The sequence below is a fragment of the Loxodonta africana genome, chromosome 6, assembly GCF_030014295.1.
Source record: "Loxodonta africana isolate mLoxAfr1 chromosome 6, mLoxAfr1.hap2, whole genome shotgun sequence".
In the NCBI taxonomy this organism is placed as follows: Eukaryota; Metazoa; Chordata; class Mammalia; order Proboscidea; family Elephantidae; genus Loxodonta; species Loxodonta africana.
In genome coordinates this window covers 46,880,971-46,904,511 of record NC_087347.1, presented here as the reverse complement: position 1 = coordinate 46,904,511, position 23,541 = coordinate 46,880,971, and the positions used below count along the sequence as shown (strand labels likewise).

Genomic DNA, 23,541 nt, shown 5'->3' with positions numbered 1-23,541 from the left:
TAAATAAAGGTCATGATCATTGAGGGTGGGTCCTTTTTACCTGGATCACTTTACGTAAAAGCCAGGACATAGAACTCAAAGGGAGTCCCCTCCAGGTCACGGTTATTAACACCTAAACTCCAAGAAGGAGATTTAGGCAGTTTTAAAAACATACCAAAGCTAATTGCTACCATGGTCTATGGCCCCAAACAAAACAGACACTGAAAACATTGCTAAACACTTCTCTCATCTTTCCTCTGATATGATTTTTTTTAATGGGTGTTCAAATAGAAACTGCAAGGTCACAGGTAAAGCGAGGTCACTCTTTAACTCACTGCCCTCAAATACTTTTTATCAAGCCCCACCTACTCAACTGCTAGGCATCCCGCAAATCAAGTTGGATGGGGTCTCTACCCTCTGGATAGTTACAGATACTCAAGGATTCCATCGACTGACCTTCACGAGTCATAATTACATATGTATACATTTCAAATGACATGTATTTATGACAATATAAACAAATATAAGGAACACACAACTACAAACATTTATTATTAGATGTTCATTCTTAAGTATGTATTAGACAGGGAAACAAGGTGGCTTTATTTTTCCCTCAGCATTTCCTTAGAAAGAAGTGTTACAGGTGTGTGTGGTATATATATTGATATTTGTAATAAATAAATAAATGCATACACACACACACGAATATTTAGTTTTCTGTAGCAGAGGTAGGGACAGCATAGAAAGCCTGATAAGAATTACATAGGCCCAGCCAGTGTTCTACATTTTGGCCTGGTCAGCTCTACTGGGGGCTAAGACAAGGTTAACAGCAATTTGGTGTCGTTTTTTTCAGCTCTTTTGGGAGTCACAGAATTTTTTAAAAAGCAGCTTGTTTGTTAAAAGTTTGCTTCAAGGCCTAAAATATCTAAATAGCATCTTTTTTTCAACATTCCCCTTATAAAGAAAAAAAAAAAAAATGCTGAGAGTCTCCCAAACATGAGAGTTTAAATAAAGAAGGAAAAGTGGAGAAAAAAAGAAAGAGAGCCAAAGAAAGAAATAAAGAAGCAAGGCAAGGCACAGGATAATTTTAGACATTTTCAATAGGGAAAATGTCAAACTTTGAGGGCATGAAAAACCTTCTGGCCCTACACAACGTATATCTTTTAATCATGGTCCCTCAAAAAAAAAAAAAAAGTAGGAATTTATGAATTCCGTTTTCAAGGTTATGGTTGAGCATACTAATTTTTACTTGAAATCATAGTATTTACAGGTGCGGGCGGGGTAAGGGTTAGTGTTTACATTAAATGTAACAAAACAAAAATAATTCTGAGTTAAAATGTCAAATATAAGGGTTAGAAAAGAATTTTTAAGATTTCAAGGGAATGGAAAATCTATAGATTCCAAATGGCTTTAGAGACACAAAAACCAAATGCAGTTTATGGATTCACATGGTTCCTAATTTGAATAAACCAACACTTGAAAAAAAATTATAAAATAAACAGGGAAATTTGAACTTGACAGGAGATAGGTCATGATATTAAGGAATGGTTATCTTTTTTTTTTTTTTAAAGAAGTGATGATGATGGTATCATGGTTATGCCTTTAACAGCAACTTTCACTTTTAGAAATGTATAGTAAAATATTTTTGGATGAAATATGGGATCTAGGATATACTTTAACATAATCCAGTGGTGGAGGAGTGAAGAGTGGGTGGAGACAGAAATGAAACAAAATTGGCCATGAATTGCCAATAGTTGGTCTTATGTACTCTTCAGTATTTAATACACTAGTCTCATTACCATATACATGCAGCATTTTTATGTAATAAAAAACTTCAAAAAAATTTAAGAACAGTATTTTAAACAGTACACAATTTAAATTGAAAATATCCATTTCTAATAATAAAACTTATGTTAAAAGTAGCTTCTAAAATTATTCCCAATAGCATTTTGGAAAGTGCTAGTCCACTACAAAATTAAGAAATGAAGTTGCTCATTTTTTATATAGATATCTTCACTGTTTCAGTTTTAAACCTTATTCTATTTGTTTATTCCTATGATTGTTTCTAGTTCATAGACTAAAGTCATTTTCCCCACATGTAATGCTTTCAAACAAATGAGATCCAGATAACACCAACAAAAGATCTCTAAGTTTCAATCAGAAGAATTGGGACTCCAGCAAGTCCATAAGTAATTCTTGAATAAATACCCCCTCATGATTTTAAAATTTATTATTGCAGTATTTTGCCACCATAAGCATAGTCAAAACATCCTTGACTACGGAATGATAACATGGAATAATCCAGAAATACTAATAGCTGATTAATACGGAGCCAAAATATATTTCACTTCTGATAAAAACACCTAACTAAAGGAATCGGAGCCAACTTCATAGTGATACATCAGGGAAAAATTCTTCATGGGTAAAAGTTAGTAAAATAAAACTTTAAAACTGTGCATTCATCAATTCAACAAACATTTACTCAATACCTGTGGGCCTCACATTATGCTATGTATTACTTTTTTATAAGAGAACAAAACGGTTTCCAGTCCATGTGTTCAAATGTAATTATTGAAGAAAGTAAACCAGCACTTTTTAGGAATATACATATTTCTCTAACCAGGCCTTCTATTTGGTTTTAGGAGATGGCTTTATTGGAAAAAATTTCTGAGTTTTGTTTTTTTTTTTAATGAAGTTTGTTTAAGTTACCTTGAAAAAGTATCTCTATGTATTTCATCATGGGAATGCAATATATGTAATATTATCCAATATATGTAATCATTATCCAATTATATTTAGTAAACACTCAATCCAAAAAAATAAATAAATAAAGCCTAAAATTTATGTTTAAGTTACAGAAAGCAGGGGAGAGATAAGGTGCCCACTCACAAATCAAGTCAAATGTGCACAATGCGGAATTGCCCTACTACCACTGCACCATCCCAAAGCCCACCATGCAGGTTAGCAAGCACATATAGCTACTTCATTAGTGGGTTAAAGAACTCTCTGGACAGTATGGGAAGGTCGATGGGCATTACCAAAAAGCTCTAAGGGGCTGAAAGGATGACAAGCGAAGAAGAAAAGTAGGATAAAGGAAGTGGTGAGTTTAAGCTGAGAGGGGGTTCTGATGGCCCCCTAGGAGAAACAGTGCCCTGGGTTAATACTCTTCCCAAAGACTGGAAGACTTTGGATTCAGAGACCTAGACGGGTATGCCATAGTACAGTGTAAACCATCCTTGCTTTTCATTACACTTCAGGCTAACCATTCTGGGAGAAGCAAAGGAAGTGCCATCTTTCTGTTGTCTACATAAGCAAAACAGCAAGTCAGATGAATCTTGCAACTCATATCTCAGATCCTTGAGAATCACAGAAAGCCCTACCTGTGTTAGGGGATGGAGGGTTTAGGTCAGCTAGAAGCATACCCATGATTTACCACAATGTCCTGTGTTCCTTATTATCTCCTGGGTCCCAATGTCTGGTCGTCAAATAAAATTTGAAGATTACCATTTTTGTAGAACATCTGATATATAGTAAAAGAGGAAAATTAATTCCCTAAACTCTGATTTAGTAAAATTTCTATCATCCTTTCGAAGCAAATATTCTTTCTTAATAAAATATCTTTAAAGCTCACCTGGAGGGAATGGTCTCTCAGAAAAAGAAACTTGCTACTCCACACTCACAAGAACACGGGTCCACTATGTTTTGTCATTGGAACCCGAGCACTACTCCAAAGTAATCGCACTGCAAATATATTTTCTCTTTACAAGCAATCTAAAATACCCTTTTTTTTTCCTTAAATTTTATTTATTTTGTTGTTGTTGTCAAGAATCTAAAATACTCTTTCAATTCAATTACCGAAACTCTTTTTTCTGGTCACATCAAAAGGAAAAATCATGTTTCAAGAATTCAGTTTTTAAAGTAGGCTCAAGCAATCCCCTGTCCTTTTAATTCAGCACCGCCCAACTTTCCCACTTGTAGGAAAAAGAGATTCAGGAACACTAGTTTTTCTGCTGGAAATGAACCCGCCAGGAAATCCTCCAGTGACTCCCCTACAGTGGGGAAATTGCCTAAACACTAAACTAATAAACAAACAAAACCAAAAGACAAAAAAAAAACTGCACCCATGAAGACCTCATGCCTCAAATACGCAGTGATGTTTTGCTCCCCCTCTTTTCCCTCTCGCTCCTGCTCTGCCGTTTACCCAGTACATGAATGGGCTCTCATCACGCATGCTGCTTGGCCTGTAATAAAAATGCAGCCAACTGCATACTTTTAATGACCTGAATGAAAAAAAAAAACAAAAACTAATACATTCATGTCCAAATAAACAATCCAAAGGTTTTCCATTTGCCCAAAGCAGAGATGAGCAGCCTAACTTAAAACAAAATAAAAAAAAAAAAGATTTTCCCTCCCCTGTGAGATTATAGTTAGGACCTAACGACAAAGTCTTTGCTTACTCACAAAATAAAGTATATCTGTAATCTAGGGCACCTTCAGAACATGGATTCAACTTTTACCAAAAAAAAAAAAAAAGGTAAAATTTAGTATTTTTTAACCTTAGATTTCAAACACTTTGAGGAAGCAAATATTTGCTTTTGATTTTCCCGTTTTATCCACTACTGTTTTTTATAGACTAGATTTATTGGGAGTATATCTCACCTTGGTGAGTAAGACTCTCAGTCCACATCATTGAATGGAACAGTGTGACTCCCCAGTGCAAATTTCCTGAGAGCCCCTTCCCTCAGCATGTGCCAAGAAGCAAATCTTGGCCACTTAGCGCTCTGTGTTCCACATGTTAGCTCACGACGCGTTGAGCAGCCGTGCTAACTGAGATGGATAGCCCTGTCAAACAGGAAGCTGGCACACCAGGATGCAAGCAGTGGGATACAATGACCTTTACATTCAGAGAAAAATATCCCTAAAATGGCATGAAAAGTTTACGGGGGGAAGAGAGAGGAGCTTCTTTTATTTCATTTAGGCACATAGCATGAAAAAAAAGCAATGGTGTCCAGGATGCAATTTGCTCAAGATCAAATCCTGAATCCCTCACACAAGAAGGAAAGTCGCTGCAGAAAGGAAATGATTCATCCCTTATCACGCTGTTTTGAAAGCAGCGGGCTCTGGGATTCAGCTATGTTACTGCACCCAGACTGGCTAAGCACTTGGATTCAGACGGCACTTGGACTCATAATTATCAGTGGGGTACTACTTGCCCTGGGAAAACATTCTTGACCCCTGGTTTGAAATCAGTAGCTTTATTGGTAGAACTAAGATATAACGTAAGTACTTAATTAAAACATTTTTTGAAAAAACAATGGTCTCACAGACCAGAGTCAAGAGTTTAAGAATTTAAATCTCATGTCCTCTGTCACCATATTTATAACTTTGTATACATTGCAGAGCCCTGATGGCACAGTCATTAAAGCACTCAGCTGTTAACCAAAAGGTCAGCTGTTCGAACCCATGAAACACTCAGGGGGAGAAAGATATGGCAGTCTGCTTCCATAAAGATTTCCAGCCCTGGAAACCCTATGTGGCAGTTCTAATCTGTCCTAAAGGGTTGATGTGAGTCAAAATTGACTGTGGCAGTGGCTTAGTTTCTTTTAGTATAAATTGCTTTATCACTTATAGTTTCTTTATCAAAATAAATGAGACTCCAACTGATAGTTCTCAGGAATGGTAAGAAGATGGACTCATAAAAAAGATAGCAAAGATTCTTGGCACATGCACAAATGTTAAGTAAAGATAATAATATAGGAAGTTAATATCTAAAAAAATAAGACCTAGGAGTTACATATTTCCTTTAATATAACAATAATCACAAACTATGCAATTCAATCACTTCAGCTGAAACACAAGTATAATCACTGCAGTGAGTTAAAAAAAATTATTTTTCCCCATTCTTCAAGGCTTTGGGTTTTTGTTGTTGTTGTTTGTTTTCGTTTTGTTTATTCTTTGGCATGAAAGAACAATGGCCTATGCTCCAGAATGAAGCAACACAAGCTCACAATGGGCTCCCCAGAGTTGTACAATACATGCTGAAATAATGATACCATTTTAATAGTTAATTAAATGGGTAAAAGGAATTGATCGCAAAAACACTGTGATTTTTTTTAAACGAATGGACCACATCAAAACTACAGAACAGTTTTCAAAGATACAAAAGGGTACAATGCATCTTTTTTTTTCCTGTTTAATTAAAAGCTGATGATAAAGTACAGCTGCCATACTCCCAAAGAGATAAATTTTAAAAACAAAATTCTTATAAGTCATGTATTAAAGTTGGATAAGTTAGGAGGCAAACATTTCGGCACTGGTTCTGAGAACACCAATTTGCACACTTAGAGAAAGTAACAGAGAACGATGAATGACAATCAGTTTGAAATTCAAGTGGATTTGGGAAGCTTTAGAGGTGCTGGTCAAATGCTTCCCAAAGCAACAAGACTCTGCAAGAAGCTTTCTGCTGTTCATCGTTTGGGAAGGATGGTAAATCTGACAATTCTCCTTCAACTCTTGTTTGGAGAATTATTTCAGGGAACATGCTCTTCCTGAAATCATGACACACAAGAGGCAATGGGAGAGGAGGGGAGACGCATTAATACCTTGTGCCTGAGCCGCAGAGCTGTGGGAATACCCCAGAGCCAGGAGCGCGGTCTCCACCAGCTGGCTAAAAAGCACGTCTTTTCGAACCAGTACGAACTCGGCATGTTCTTCTCTGTTGTCATATTCAAGAGAGCCGTCCAACTGCTCCACCACACAAAAGACAGGAATCATCAAACCTAAAGGGACAAAATTCAAGAGCAAAACACAAACATTACAAAGCAAATCTCAATCACCACGATGAGAAGGGAAGAGACAGTTATAAAAGTCACTCATCTGTGATAGACAGCGGTTTAGATTAAACAAGCCTCTTAGTCGTATGGGCCTAATGGAAAGCTGTAGACTTTTTCCCCCTCCATTATTACTATCAGACTGCAGCAGGATTGCCCAGGGCAGTGGCAGAAGCCCTCTGATTCCAGTCATTAAAAAGTGGAATGCACTAATCAGAGGTATCTGGACTGAGGGACCTCACGCTCATAGCTGGCTCATGGGAGAGGTCAAGGTGAACTTACATGGCCTTGTATCCTTGGTGGCTATAGTTTTACCATTAACTAGTAATCAACATTCATATTTTCAGATCAAACCTGATTTTTTAAAATGAATCTGGAAAAGTATTTTAAAACTTCCAGTTGCAAGATACCTACCAGGAAGGCATGTTTGATTTCAAGGCCTAAACTGTTGTGTGAATATGTATGAGGAAAAAAAAAAAAAGTAGAAATTTAAAAGAAGTCCTTTTCGTATCTTTTTTTTTTTTAGTTCTGGTAACTAGGTCATCAATTAACCTGAAAAATCCCCTGATGATGAAAGTCTTAACTTAAATTTAACTTATACCAATAAAAAAAACTAAATACAAAACTTTGTCTTTTTTTTAATTACCATTTTATACATTAACTTGTTTCTTCTTCTGTTTTCAGAGAAAAGAAGTAAACTATCCTAAAGAATAAAGCAAATTAGCCTAATTGAAAATCTGTTGAAATCTGTTGTCACTGAAATATTTCTCTGCTTTGTATCAAAGTGTGAAAAGCTAAAAAATGTTTAATTTGCCAAAGATTTTTTTAACTTTTTTTTTTAATTTAAAAAAGTCATACAGGCATTTAAATCTAAACATAGACAAAGCAGAAGAAGATCAAAGTCTTACCAACATACAAGTAATAAACACGGACTCTGTCCTACGTAAATCACACAAATTAGTCTGCTACGGAATAGGGACCTGCTCTGGGTCTTCTCTTTGGGTGTTGTACAAGAAAAATCAAAAGCTGTGAAGGATAGATAAGCAGGCAAAGAGATGGGGAGGTGACAGTTTAGCTGGTCATGGTGACGGCACTTCACAATAAAAATCCAACCTTTATGTAAAATGACAGTCTATGTGAGCATAGCCTCTGACACATAGGATGCACAGGAATGAGTTTTCTAGAGGTCCCTCCTTGTTGCCCCGACCCTAGAAGCCTCCTGACTCACTCTGATCTGGAAAGCAGAGGGTGGGAGCAGACACTCTGAAAACTACCCGGTCACAGATTTAGATTTTTGTTCTAAAGATAATACAATGGTGCAACCGGTTCCCACGTGCTAATTATTATTATTAAAGATAATAAGTATTGTGTATAATTATTAAATATAATCATTATTAACAATAATAATACTCATTAAGAATTGTTATCATTAAAGATCATGGTAATTATTATTAAGACTGCCCAACAGTCTTACAAGTCACACCATACCAGGGACAACTATTGACTAAATTCTTGAGAATAACAAAGCAGCATTACTGTCCACAGCAAAGGCATTATCCATGGTATGGACTTATGGGGGGAATGAGGTAAGAGTAGAAGAAACCACTATTTTTAAACAAAGATAAAACTTAAGGCTGTTCACGTGACGCTTTATAAAAATTTTTTTTAACTGTGACCATCACTGGTATATCAAATGCTTATGCATTTATACCCAGTTTATTCCCAAATGTTTTTTAAGGTATGTAATATAAAATGTTATAATATGAAATAATTTCCTCCAAATTATCTCTGCCATCATTCATTTACTTGACAATTCACCAAATACCTACTGAGTGCCAGGCATCACCCCGGCTTCAAGGATACAAGCGAGAACAAGTCAGATACTGTTTTCGCCCTCAGTGTAGTTGAAGGTGTAAAAATCTTCCTAAGCAAGCATGATGGCATTTTACAGGACTATTCATTAGAGTCCTTACTAGCAGGGACTAAGCCCATTTAGACCTTTTAACTCTTACATACTAGTATATGATCTTTGTCCAAGGAAGCAAGTTGATTTCTATTTTTAATGATTTAAGCACATGCACACATAATGCCACGTAGTCAGTGGTGCCATACGCTACTTCACTACTAATATCTGTGTGTACATAAGTTTCGATGCTGAAAATCTATGTGCAGTTCCTAATGTCAACATTTGAGTGTCACACACCTGGGAATCACAGATAAGATCTTTCAATGAATCAAGTTGTTCCATAAGCTATCGTGTCCATTACACCATAAATCATTCTCAAGTCTATGATCAACTGAAAAACTTAAGACCCTGTTAATTTCTTTTTTAATATTACAAGTTCAGTGAATTAGATATAAGGATGCAACATTAAAGTACAGGGGTCTAGGACATGTAGAGGGTTATGTTTAGAAACTGTCAATACAGAAATATTTCCAACACATTTCAATTCGGTGATGGAAGGTAGCAATTATCTGCCGTGTATCAGTAACTCCCTACAGTCAAAAAAGCAGCCACCCACCCCTCACAGGTATCACCAGCTTTAAGAAAAAAAAAAGGACTTTGAGGTCATTTACAAAACAAAACAACATTAAACAGGAGTGTATGATAATAGCATTTTCTCTGAAGGACATAAAAATGAGATACGGGAGAACATCATAAACAGGTTATTTTTAACACCTAGCAAAATTTACCTTTTTACTAGAATTTGATCTAAATGATTATAGTTTTTATAATGCAATGCAATTTTTACAAAAGCAGAGGAAAGCATGAAAAATACATGCAATTACTAGTGACAATGATAAGAGAGATGACAAACAGTAAATAGTAAATTTAAGGTCCAAGTGTGGTGAAGAAGAAAATGAAGGGATCGGCTTAAAAAGTTAAAAACAGGAAATTCCTTGGAGAGGTGAACTATAAAAAGATGAACAGAAATATATACAAAAAAGGGAGATTTAGCCATTTGATCCTATCACTGTCTCAAGGAAAAAAGAAAGAAAAAGTTACAATGGGTTCAAAGAGAGGGACCATGTTTAGAAAACAAATTAAGATCAAAGAAAATTAAAAAACGAGTTCCAATAAAAGAATAGCAATATAAAAAGAAAATGCATTTATAACAAAATTTAGATATGGCTAAGAAGGAAAAGAAGGAAAAAAAAGAAACTCTGATTCCAGTCTTATACCTAGAGCTTACTGCATTATTTTTCTTTTATTATAGCACAGACCCAATTCCAGATGATCCACTACAGAACTTTGAACCTTTCGATTATAAGCCTTGCTAAGCCTTTTACAATTGCAGGAGGTAAGCAGGTAGTTTAATCCAGAGGACCGGCACATGGCACCAGCCATTTGCTAAAAATTAAGAGTCGCTCTGGCAATTGGGATAAATGGTGAATGCTGTTGTCATAGAGGCAAAATAAACACGGAGCCCTCTCTACACTGGAAAAATGTATTTTCCTAACTGTCATTAGTTATGGTGCTCAAACTGTCATTTTCATTATTACTTTATTTCTAAAGAATTGTGTATCTTTATGAGAAGTTCACCATAAGTCACTGCCGCCCTTTGCCACAGCAGCCTTGAGAACCGAGGCCAGCAAGAAGACAGTTACATGTGGTAGCTAAAGCCCAGGCTGTGGAGGGAGGCAGCCCTGGGCTCAAATCCTGGCACTGTCACTCCTTAACTGTGTGAGTGACAATTTGACCTCTGAGGCTCAAATTCCTCCTCAACAACATGTGAATAATAGTATCCGTATCACAGAACTGTTGTGAGGATTCAACAATGTAATATAGTTCAGTTATCTGACACACAGCCCTCAACAATGTTACCTATTTATTTTTTGTTTGTTTGTTTCAAAACCACTATTAATTTCATTTTGTTGCTGTCACTGTTAGGTGCCATCAAGTTGGTTCTGACTCATAGCGACCCTATGTACAACAGAATGAAACACTGCCGTGGCAAATTTCATTTTACAGAGAAAAAAGAGACCAGTTATTTTTCTCAGGGTCAGTAATCAATGCCCACAATACTTACTAAGAAACATTTCTTCCCAATAGAAATGATACTGATCATCAATGAATGACCTAATTATTTAAGATGTAAATTATAATGGCTTAAAATTTTCAGCAGGCCCAATGGAAAAACGGTGATGGTATTAAAAGCACCATACTTCATCTTTTAATACTGCCTGCTCAACGAATTGATCACTAGCCACATGTGGCTATTTCGTATGCAAAACGTGGCTAGACTGAATTGAGATGTGCTGTGAGTGTGAAATACACACTGGATTTCAATGACTTAATACCAAAAAAATAAAAGTAAACATGCTATGAATAATTTTTATATTGATTGCATGTGGAAATAATAGTATTTTTATATACTAGGATAATACATTATTAAAATTAATTTTTTAATTAAAATTAAACTTTTTTTTTAATGTGGGTACTAGAAATTTTTTAATTACATATGTAGCTCCTATTATATTTCTTTTGGACAGCCAGCCCTGCTCCAAGCAATCTGGCAAATACTAACACGTAAATGGCTTTTCTGATACAGGATAAATTAATAACAAACTGATAACTAGGACAATTGTGGGACTGTCTTGACCATTTATTTCTTGGATACCCCCAAGTTATCCCTCCTCTGCGTGCCAGAGCTCAGGAGACTGGGTGGCAGAAATGCTTTTAGTTAAACTCCAAAATCCAACATGATACCCCCTCTGCATCATCAAGCAAGTTGCAGTCTGTTGTTTTATTCTGAACTATATTAATCCAGCCTCTTTAATAAGGAAAAGGTTTGTTTTCCCTATCCCCTCATTTTAAAAAAAGATTAACCATCTTCAGGAAACGCCACAACACTGGTTATGAGAGAGACCTGAGGAACAAGTATTCCTTCAGGCTCTGGATGTTTAACCTCAACAATGCAAGATGAAAGATGGTTCTGCAGCAGGGAGGCTGCCCACAGGATGCAACCGCCATTCACTAAACTTGGGACAGAAAATAAACCTCTCATTCGCACAGCGCCTCCTGGCTCACCATGCACTCTGATGTGTTGTTGTTTTTGTTAGGTGCCCTCTAGTTGATTTCCACTCATGGCAACCCTATACAACAGAACAGAACTGCCCCATATTTAGTAGGCTGTAATCTGGGGCCGGGGGGGGGGAGGGCAGGGAGGGCGGCTGGTGGCACAGTGGTTAAGCATTTGGCTCCTAACCAAAATGTCGGCAGTTCATATCTATAGGTTCTCTATGAATCAGAATCACTCGACAGCAACGGGTTTGGTTTTAACGGGTTTAATCTTTATAGGAGCAGATTGCCAAATTTTTCTCCCATGGAGCTGGTGGGTGGGTTCCAAATGCCAACCTTTCAGTTAATAGCCAACCATACCTTTATTTTCTCTGCACATTAATGCTGTGGGGGGGGGGGGGGAGGGTGATTTTTATTCTCATTTAATAAATGAGGAAACTAAATCTATGGGAGAATAACTAACATGCCCACAAAAACACATCAAGGCCAAGAGTAAAGCAGTCCAAGTTAACCAAGTCTAATGGAAACCCTGGTGGTGTAGTAATTAGGTGCTATGGCTGCTAACCAGAGGGTTGGCAGTTTGAATCCTCCAGGCGCTCCTTGGAAACTATGGGGCAGCTCTATTCTGTCCTATATGAGTCGGAATCGACTGGACGGCACTGGGTTTGGTTTGTTTGTTTTAATCTCAAACTTGTTAGGGTTGAAAATAGCACTCCAAAATCCACACCCACTGAAATCTAAGGGCTTGGTCTTTTAGTAAAGGACCCTTCAACAGTTGTTACGTCCAATGGGCAAACTGTGTTCCTTGGAAGTGAATTACCTTTTGAATATCTACCATGTCAGCTACTGTGCTCATGGGGAGGAACCAAACAAAGCTCCTGCCCTTAAGTCATTCAGAGACAACAAAGAAAGAAAGAGTCAAATAAGTGGGTCATACTGTCGTGTGAATGAGTAAGGTCTCTAGCCTTGTCCCTAGCTCTTTTGTTCCCATGGTCCACCCCCAGTTTTGAAATTGGTCTCTGAATGACAGGGGCGCAGTCTAAAATGATAGGAGTCCAGCCTTTCTCCTCCCCTCTTTCAAAAGGCTCCAACACCCATCTGTTTCCAGAAGGAGGACAGTCACAGGGCCCACTCCCCTCCCTGGGGCCCGCAGCATATCTGGTTCTATCACCAGAGATGTTCCCAGGGCAAACTGAAGATTACAAAGGCTTTAGGGCAGAGCCTCTCCCCTCTGTTCTTTGCATAAAAGTGAACCTGAAGTACAGTGTCACACTCAGGAGCCACCACAATAAATAAATCATAAAACACATCTCTGAAACTCTGAAACAAATTCTACCCCATAAACTGAGTGACTTTCTGGGGACTTGAAGAGAAAGGGGTGAGGGTGAGGCCTATCTTTTCTCACTGCAAATTTACTAGAAAAATGAACTTGATAATTTATTTGCTCTATAACCTCCTTCTCTGTCTCTTTCTTTCTCTCTCTCTCATACGTGCACACGCGCACACACAGACACGCACATGCACATACTGAGTTACAGACAAGAATAGAAGTAACTTGTCAATATTAACCTCTAGCCTTTTCTTCCTATCCTTAAACAACAAAGGCAAGTTTAAGGGCCAACAATTGCATCCAGAGACAGAAAAGATAGTGTGCTTTTCACCTTCTTCTTAGGGTCCCAGACAAAATTTCAAATCAAATCAAGTCTGTCTTTCTTACTCTCCTCTTCCTGCCCTTGCTGTCTTCCTCCGGGCTACCCAACCTCCTGAGCTACCATTGCCATAGGCTCCACATTCCACCATTCCTCTCCTCTTCCCCTGGGGTTAATCTCGAGAATTCCAAAAAGATTAATAGATAAAAGGATGCTATACTTTGCCGTATGAATGGTTATGAGTCCCTTAGTCTCCTGGGATACATTTTCATAGTAAAAGAAATGCATTTTATCCCAGATAAATTCCTTCAAATGGAAAGAATTTCCGGTAGGGTAACCAAGTGAAGTAGAAATAAATTTTTACACCTCGAGAGGGAAGAGCAAAAAAATTGGGGTAAGGGAGCCACCCATAGGTGGGCCAGCCCTGGGGCCCAGAAGGCCTCTAGGCTCCCTTAAGCTGTTCCAGGTTTCCAGAGTCCCTTCTCATCCTTTGCTTGGGAACCACAGATTCTCTACAGGATAAAGTCATGTGTTTTTGTCATTTTTGTTTTTCATAAAAACTCGTACTGTAGAGGAAACAAGTCCTGGTCATTGATAGGTGGGGGATATGGTCAATTCTACAAGCATGGTGAGGCAAAATGTGCTTAACGATTATTCTAAACAGAGTCATACAGGCAGAAACTTGATTTCATGCTTATCCATGACTTTGTTTTTTTTGTAACTCAGGGTTAGATCTCCATCTACAGTTTCAAAAACAAAGCTTTTGATGCCTCTCCTCCTATCCCCAGGGGGGGAAAATGACTATCAAGAAATACTTTATTCTTACAACTCCCTCTAGACAAACCAGCCACTGACTACTTTGCAGTCCCTGAGGCAGATCTGACCTTTGGAAGATAAGAGCAAAAACTAGGGTGGGGTGGGGCTGGGAGGGCGAATTCTGGTCTTGCCTCACTTATCACCCAAAAGGCTCGAATTGGGCCTAGAATGGTAGGAAAGGGAAGCTAAGAGGCCACAATTTTACCTGAAGTTAGTTAGTCTGAAGGCCGAGAAACTCCAGGTCTCTCAATACTCTTCCCTGACAGAAATTTAGTAGCAGGATCAAGTTGGCCCAGCAGTTCACAAAACAGGAATTTGTGGGCACACAGGAATCACATTGTCGCTACTTATCTAAGCAAAAAAGCCTGAGCTACATCTGGGAACTTTGATGTCACGAGCCTGACCCAAGGAACTGAGCTCCCTGCTGTCACAACGCATGGGCCTCTGGTGCGAGTGAATGAGAGGGCACCTTTTTCTTGCTCCGACATGAGCTGGGCTTAGATGAGTCGTCTTCACTCCCCCCTCCACCCCCGAGCCCGATATTACAGACCCTGAATAAATGTCAGTTGGGTTTAACAAAATGCTAACTCCGGTTAGACATTAATAACCACCATTAATAGGTGGTGTTGATACTGGTTTTTTGCTGTAATTCCCCAGCTGTCGAACTTGTCCATGTCACCTAGGCCCTACTGCATTGCATTCAGCATCAGGAGATGAGGAAAGCTTTCCAGGAAACATCTGCACAAGTGGACTCAGGAGCTCACTCCATGTTTTAGGGGGGAGGCGTGTCAGACTACAGGGCTGCACACGACAACTGCTGATAGAAATGGTTAGTTTATCACCACAAAGACCTCACAGCCATACATGGCGGGGGACGGACAGGAGTGCCTTACTCAAAGTAGCATGCTGTATAGCATGCCCTGTGATCATACACACCAGGGGCTATGGTGGTATTACTGGCAGTGGTCTCGCACTGAAGGAATGCAGCTTACTTTTTAAATTTAGTAACTACCCCCACCAAAAACGCACTGCATCAAGTAGATCCCAACTCATAGCGACCCTACAGGATAGAGCAGAACTGCCTCACAGGGTTTCCAAGGCTGTAATCCTTTTTTTTTAATCTTTACGGAAGCCAACTGCCACATCTTTCTCCCGTGGAGCAGCTGGTGGGTTCGAACACTTTAACCGCTGTGCCATCAGGGCTTCCCTTTGTAACCACAGAGAGACAAAATGTTTATCAATGCTGGAATCAAGAGTGGCATAGGTATAGAATATGAAAGCTTAGATATTCCAGAAAAGTTAAAACTTATCTGTCCTGTTTAAATATCCTTAGTTCAAAACTAATTTTTTTTTTAAGGTTCTTTGCACAGTGGGTTAGAAATGATACACTAATAAATCTTGAGACTTAATGGCATGTTAAAATTACTGTACCATAATTCATTAATACCAGAATTTCTGTCCTTGTCTGTTGAGTAAAATTCTAGAGATTTTCGAAAGAATTATTTTTAAAACAGTATTTCAGAGGAGACGTATGCACCTCTCCCCTCATTCCATTATCCTCTTTGGAAAAGCTGTTTGCAACTCAGAGTCCCATGAGTCAAAAATAGAGTCAATAAAAATTGTCTTCATATTAACATTTACTATATCACCTCAGGTTTTGAGCTCTGCCTAAATGTTATTTTATCTAATTCAAACAATATTTTTTTTAAAGTTTTATTAATTTCTCCAGTGTAGTGTTAAGGAAAGGTTAACTGTATTGAGGTTCTCTAGCAAGGAATTAATAAAGGAATCAAGCTCTCAGCTCTCAATAAGACAAGACTACCCAGATTTCTACTGGGAATATTTCATAGCGCAAGCATGTTTTCTTTGGGGAGTTTAACGCACCAAAATTATTAAAACTTGAGATCAAACACTGGTGCAAAACCCCAAAGGAAATCATACAAGAGTGGAGAGATTTTTATCAAATAAAAAACTGAAAAGGTAAAGTTTCATAGGAAAAAATAAAAGGCTTTCTCCCTCACAGAAAGAAAAAACCCATTATCTATGTTTAGGGTTCAAACAGCAAAACATTTATGGATATTTCATAGATGTGTGGAAATCACCTCGGCAAAGCGAACGCAGATTTCACAAAGCTGAGCTTCAATAAACAGAGGCAACCAGCACTAACCATCCTCTCTCAGCTCCTAATGGTCACTCTTACTCCCGTACTCAGTGAGACATAATAACAACCAAGTCCTGGAAAGGTAACATTGGGAGGAAAAAAAGAAAAGAACAGGAGAAGAGACAGCAAGAAAACTCAAAGTCACAGTACATCTGTAGTCTCCAGTTCCTTTAGGGGATACTGGGATCTGTGGTTTCCAATACGTAGGATATTATTGTGGTGACTGAGATCGAGTTAATAAAACCCAGCCTATAGACTGGGGAAAGTGCGGTTCTCCCTGATGAAATACTCCCCAGACAAGATATTTGAAGTATGTATGTATATATATTTTAAGGTATATATGTATATATTTTACATATATACCTGGTAATTTACAGCAATTTCTTAAATAAGAAAAACAGAACAGAGAAAGTTTATATATTATTACTATCACTTTCACTTTGTGGTTCTAAGACAGCCTCTTTATAATATCATTATTTCCCCCAAGAAATGTTCAAGTGATATATAAAGAACTAAAGAGATCTTTTAAGCCACAGCATATAAATCCATTGATAATCTTATTTTCATCCTTTACATGCTTATCCAAAGGATCTCACCCAACCAAAAGAGAACTGTTGCTCTACTTTTATTACCTTTGAGAAATGTCACCAAACCCCAAACCAATCAGCAAAACCAGTGAAAACTCTTTAGAAATCCTAAAGAAAATAGTTTTCTACCTTCCTTAAAGCCAAAACTACTGGAAACCCCATTTTAAACTCTGGGTAATCCCAGGTATGACCATCTCAATCTCAAAAAAGATTTTACTTCTCCTAGATTTCCTGGATTCATAATTTACTTAACACTTTAAACTCTTTACCTGTAAAACAATTTCTGAGCCACAAAATGAAGCAAATTAGTGCTGTTTTTCCCCAAAAGGACACAGTTTCAAAATATTTCTACTCTTAGAGCTCAACACAAAACAACAGGAAGACAAGTCAAGTACTTTTTTTTGAACAGTATGAAAGGAGGAAGGGGGCTTCTTTAACTCCAGTATGGCCGATGCCTATCAGTGTCTTAGGACTATCACTGCCCAGATCTAGATGAAGATGATAAAACCAACTATACTTAACAGTTTCCATGAGCATAAGTTCATTTCTTTAATTTGGTAAACAGAAGTAGGATCGACAAACAGGTATGTTTTCAAAGAGCAAACCTCTGTTTATTATATAGACAAGAGATTGGCTGTGAGAAAGACAATTCACAGAGTCATTGTATCAAGGGAAGAAAAGAACTACATCTCAGAAGGTTTCCTTGGTTAAAAGAACTCACTTTCAAGCTATACATCAATCTTCAATATAATTATGTTTGACAGAATATAAGCTCTTGGCAGTTAACTTGTTTACAATAAATGCTTAGTTTGGGTACATGGGCTGTATTTCAGTCTTATAAATATCAAACACAAACCTACAACAGTGCCATTATGGGGCTGAGAATTATTTTGCTATAAATCTTTTTATTGGGGGACCGGGGGAATTACTTCACAGCTTGTTTTCCACTAACCCCTTGGAACAGTGTGAAAAAGGTACATTTATACTCTGACCCTGTGTTGATTGGAATTCTGTATGTTACCATAGGAGAGAGGGTGGTATCAATCCTAAAACTGTGGGTCTACCCCCAGACGCTTTTGCTTGGGCGGCATAAAATGCAAGCGCAACAGAATAGTTCTTACTAAAGTCATCGCATTCTCTGACAGTTGTTTTTTTGTTTTTTTGCCTCAAAGTCTCTTGGGAACGAATGATCTTTTGTGACAGCACTGGCACACCTTCAGTGGTAAGCTCCAGTTTGGACAGTTTATAAGTTAGGTGTAAAAAATGTGCTTAAGGCCCAAACTTGCCATATGAATGAGCCTGTGAATAGAGTTAGCATCGCTGAATATTTCCAAGATAACTCATTTAAGAAGGAAAAAATCAGGATCACCTTATTTGTCCTCTGTAAAGTGCCTTCACCTGGTTTGAAATGTGTAATAACAATTTGTTCTTCTTATACTCTCTCAATAATAAAGGGGTTTTGGTCTCTTAATGCTACATCTGCCAAATCTATAGGACAAAAACTTGAATGAACAGAGCCTTACCCTGAAAGCTCGGCAAAGCCACAGAAGTATGCTGGCTTAGCCCCACACTGCCTCCGTTAAAACTCTCCCTTCTGGCATTGCTCGCACATTGACTAACATCCTGAATACGTTCTGGTTTTCTAGATGACAATTTATCATTGTAGTGATTCTGCACGTATTTATTAATTTCTGAATTACCAATATAATCGGATTCAATTTTTAATAATTAGTATATAGAAATACTTTAAGATTCTTAAAAATCATTTTAAGAATTCTAGTTTAAGTATACTTTCCAAAAAAACTAATGCTAGAAAATTCAGTCACTTTTTTAGTTAATAGCGAAATTCCACCTTCTTTCATTCTGGTCAATGTCATAATTGCACATGGTATGAAATAAAGAAACGTTGATGTCTCTCAGCTTCTAACAAAGAAGACAAGTAGCGGATTTACAGGTTTCAAGGGTTATCAAATATGATTTTACAGGAAAAATTTACTACTTCAGTTTCTTGCTTACATGGGGGGGGAGGATTTTCATTGCACTATCGACCTCACAGATCTTTTTTCTTAATAACAAAAACATTAGTTTGCAATGTGAACTAATGAAAAATTGTTAAATTCACCTAAAATAATTACTCCTTTTTTTTAAATTAAAGAAACCCTTTTAAAAGGTTGACTATTTAACCTGTGATTACTTGAAGGATGCGGGACATGGAGAAGGAGATTGTATGGAAAAAAAAAACTTTTTTTTTTTATTGTGCAACAAAAATTCCCTCCAAGGCAAAAAGACACTATGCCAAGTTCCACCCAGAATTAATGTTTAGGTTTAAATCATAAAGTCCAGAAAAAAACGGAACCACTAATAGACCCTTAAAGCTCGTGGCATTTGTCAATGCTGTTGGGTTATGTAAATGTTAAGACTAAAAAAACCTCTGCTGACAAAAGTATTTTAATGAAGGTGCTATTAACTAGATTCTCTGGACTGAATAAAAAAAATAAAAAACCTTTTTGGACTGTTTGCTAAATTCCACTCTGAAGGGGATATTATACTTGGGACAGTCTGGGATTATGAGACCTCCACCAGGAAAGGCCTGCTACCTCCCTTATTCCTTTCATTTTTCCACCCTCAGAAAGGTTTTTAAACATTGGACCCACAAAAACTCTCAGAGACAGATCAAAGGAATGTTCCCCCTGAGTCTGTCAAACTGAATCCAACCCTGGGCTCCAGCCTCTCTGGTAGCCAACACTCCCTGCAGTTTTAGTTCCCACCGTGAACAGGGTGCCTGGGCTAACTCCGCTGTCATCTCCCCACTGTTCAGTAGCTCACAGTTTCTATGACTAGAGTAAGAAATGCAGCCCAGGGTGAAGGAAAACTAGCCACTGATTTTGGCTGCTGCTTGCCAGTTGCCTCCAAGTTCCTGAAAGACTGCCTCCTGGGAATGTGGGCTGGAGGCCCAGCAATGTTAAGGATTATCGATTTAATGGTTCAAATTATGGTAGATGGAGTCCAAAGCCTCTACGTCTCAGGTGACAGTACATGTCAGGTGATGTGTATACATGGAGACTCAGCTTCCCCTACAAACCCATGTGTGCTGCGAAGACATGAGGGTGGTCATGATTCAGCTTCAACTCTCTCCCTCCCTTTTCCCTGGTGAGGATTTTCAGAAGAGGAAGGAGAGCAGGCCACGGACCACATCTCAGGCTTACTTGACAGGGCTTTGTAACAAGAGGAACATTCACTATTTTGACTTGCATTTAGACTGCTTAGAAGAAAAGTGGGGGAGGGGATCACACCTCAGGTAGAGGATACAAAAACGTGGTTTCCCCTCTCAAATTATATATGAAAACAAAGTCACTGAACACTTTGAATGTCTCGTTGCGCAACCACTTTGCATGAGCTTCTCTCTGAACTGCCCAGGGAAGACAGAAAGCCAAATGGTCTCTCCCCCACACAAGATTTTGGCTAATAAACATGACAAAGTAAGTGAAAAGCACTTCAGTTATTCTGCATCTTCTCTGAGACTAAAAATTTGTACATTGTGTGACAGGTCCACTTCATTTTTCTTAATGATGTTTTTATTATTCTTTCACTCAATTAAAGCAGAAATGGATATTGCATCTTCTGACTGTATAATTGTTATTGTAATCTGTTTTCGATCACTGCTTGGGAAATGGGTCCAAAGCAACATAAAGCCTCCAACGCCTCAGAAGATAAGTCATTTTCTTTTACTACGTACAACACTTAAAGAGACATTCATCATGTTGCTCTGTTAGCATCTTTGGATTATGACAAAAGAAAGTTCTTGTTCTGGTAACAAAAAAAAGAATGTTTCAAAACACACTCCTATTTGAAGAGTTTTGATAGGAATACATTTTCCTAATAAAGTTGCCTTTCCTTATATTTATAAGTAATTGAACCGAATGCAATTAAAAACATGTAATTTTAACACAGGGCATTATCAGGAAATTTGAAAATATGGTTATTTTTATTCTATCCCTTTGGTCATTTCCCAGGAGACTGGGGCATGATATTTAAACAAATATGTTCTCTTTGCAAAGAAAATATTTTCTTGTGTGAAAAAAAATTGTTCATATTCAGTTATAACTGATATACTTGCTTTCCAGTTTAATACAAAACCAAGTAAAAAATATTTTTAAAAGGAAGAAAAAGGTATCTGTGGTTGATGTGATGAAATTCAAATTGTTTTTATTAAAAATACCTGCTAGTCACCTCTGTCAGATCTTAGAGCTCTGGAAAACATTTGTTCTCACCAGCATCTCTATTATTATTTTTTTTTTTTTTCATAACTGTACAAGTCTCCAATGACACAAAGAAAGATACTGAGCTGCTGTGGACATTTCAGTAATTAAGCAGACATCGGTGGACATCAAATAGTTACCCTGGTGTGAAATACATCCCTTTTTATAAATAGTTGCTGGCACTGTTAATTTTCCTCTTTTCCCTTAACTGTTTGAGCATTGTTGTTATGTTATAGTTTAATAACCGACTGTGCTAGGATACAACTCTACCCCAAAGATAAGGCAACTGGTTAAGGGTAGAAGTGAATTTGCCTCATACACTAGCAAAACAGTATTGGTAACAGGAGCAGCTGAAATCAAAATAAATTTTCCCAGAGAGTTTTAATGCCCAAATGTGTCATCACCACAAATAAAGAATATTCGTACTACAATATAAGACTGACATGGTTTGCTGATAACTTTATTGCAAGGTTCGAATTCTTGAAATTTCAATTAATGCTATTTCCTGCATTTTTTAAGTATTTTTTGTCAAACTAGGGGATCGGAATGGACTCCAAGTTCACTAACAACAAGTAGTTATAATATCCACTAGTTTTTGTGTGTATGTGTTTTGTTTTGTTTTTTAAGTTTCAAAGGTATAGACATGAATTAAAAGGGGAAAAAAATACACACCATAAATCTAATTGCCATAGTTAAATATCCAAGGCACATTTACATCATTTTTACCTGTTATTTAATCTAGAATAAGTAAAACTTTGCAAATGAGAAGTAAACGACGAAAACTGTAGAAGATAATTTCTGATGTAGCCTTTCACTGATATTTAATTATACTGATTTTACCACAATTTTTAAATCACTTCCTATTAAACACCAAAGCAATTATGTTAATTGAACACAAAAAAATTATGTAGTATTCCATGATGATTTTGGAAACTCCAACATGGAACATGTTACATAAGTAACTTTATTGGAAAATTACATGTAGCATGTCATGCTCTGGCACTTGGTTCTATGTAAAAGAAGAAAATGAATGGTCTATCACTGACAATAAAGGAACCAATGTGGCTTCATAGCGGGGAAAATAGCATACTAAAGGGACTACATCTCTAGTTTTTTGTTTTTTTTTTAAATCTGTAAGTCCTCAATTGTCCTTTGTTTTAACTCATACTCAGTTCCACTCAGGACTGCCTCCTTTGACTGAAATATCTATCACATGACCCCTAAGTAGTAGGATGATAAATTCTTTGTATATAAAAATCCATTTTAGACACATAGACATTTCCAAAACCTCTCCTGCACTTTAAAATAAAAGAAATTCATAGCTCTCCTTACTGGTACCCTAAATTAATGCTGGAGAACAGGAGTGACTGGAAGTGAGAAAGGACCCATATAATCAAAGTCAGCAGAGGGAAATCACTCTTTCTGAAACTGCTGTAAAGAAAAGAACGGAAACTAAAAGGCAAACTCTCTTCTTCATTTTTGAGCTAAGCTTAAAGGTCTCCTACTTGAAACCATTTTCAGTTCTTTCTTTTCCTTTTAAATAATGATTTTAAATGTATGATGGGTTAGATCCAACATTTCACTGCTGTTCTTACTCTTGGGGAGTGGGGGTTGGGGGAGGGAAACTTGCTGCCAAAGCTTCTGAAAAGAGAGTTTGAGCTGCTAATTTTCCGTTCACAAAATCTAAATTCCTCTTATGCATCTCACACAACTCATGAAATAATATGAAACAGTATTATATCACTGCAAATTGAGACATTTTTATCAAAATAAAGAGTGATGATGCCAACATTTCATTTGTCATTTTCCACTTGTCACTTTTCCCTGACAAACTGTTACACATACAACTTTTGTCAAATGCTCCTTCTTTAAATATGTTCCAAAATGCCATTGTATCTCAGCATGCATATAAGGAAGTCAGTAAAAACTATGTAAGGAAGACAGTAAAAACTACTGTTACCACATGTTAAAATATTGGTTTTAAAAAGAAAAAAGCCTACTTATTAGATAAGAGAATATAAAGTATTTTTGGTTGCTTTTTTGGGTTTTACATGCTATGTAGGATGAAATTTGACTTCAGGAAAGAAAACATATCATGTATTTTATACAACTTATGTGGATCATTCTTTGTTAAAAGAAAACTTTTTTTTACAAGGAGAAATTGTGTCGTCATTTTTACCCTGAAACTCTAAAAGAAGTGACTGAAGAAAAAATAATACAATTTAGAATCTATCTAG

At 37.3% G+C, this 23,541-nt stretch overlaps 1 protein-coding gene across 1 annotated transcript in view; it reads right to left on the bottom strand.

Annotated features, from left to right (window-relative positions):
* The window catches only part of SATB2 (SATB homeobox 2), a 195,123-nt gene that overhangs the window by 166,007 nt on the left and 5,575 nt on the right, over nt 1-23,541 (bottom strand). Inside the window, exon 2 of the mRNA XM_023542575.2 lies at nt 6,582-6,758. Coding sequence (XP_023398343.1) covers nt 6,582-6,758 — 177 coding nt within the window. The remainder of the gene's footprint in view (nt 1-6,581; nt 6,759-23,541) is intronic.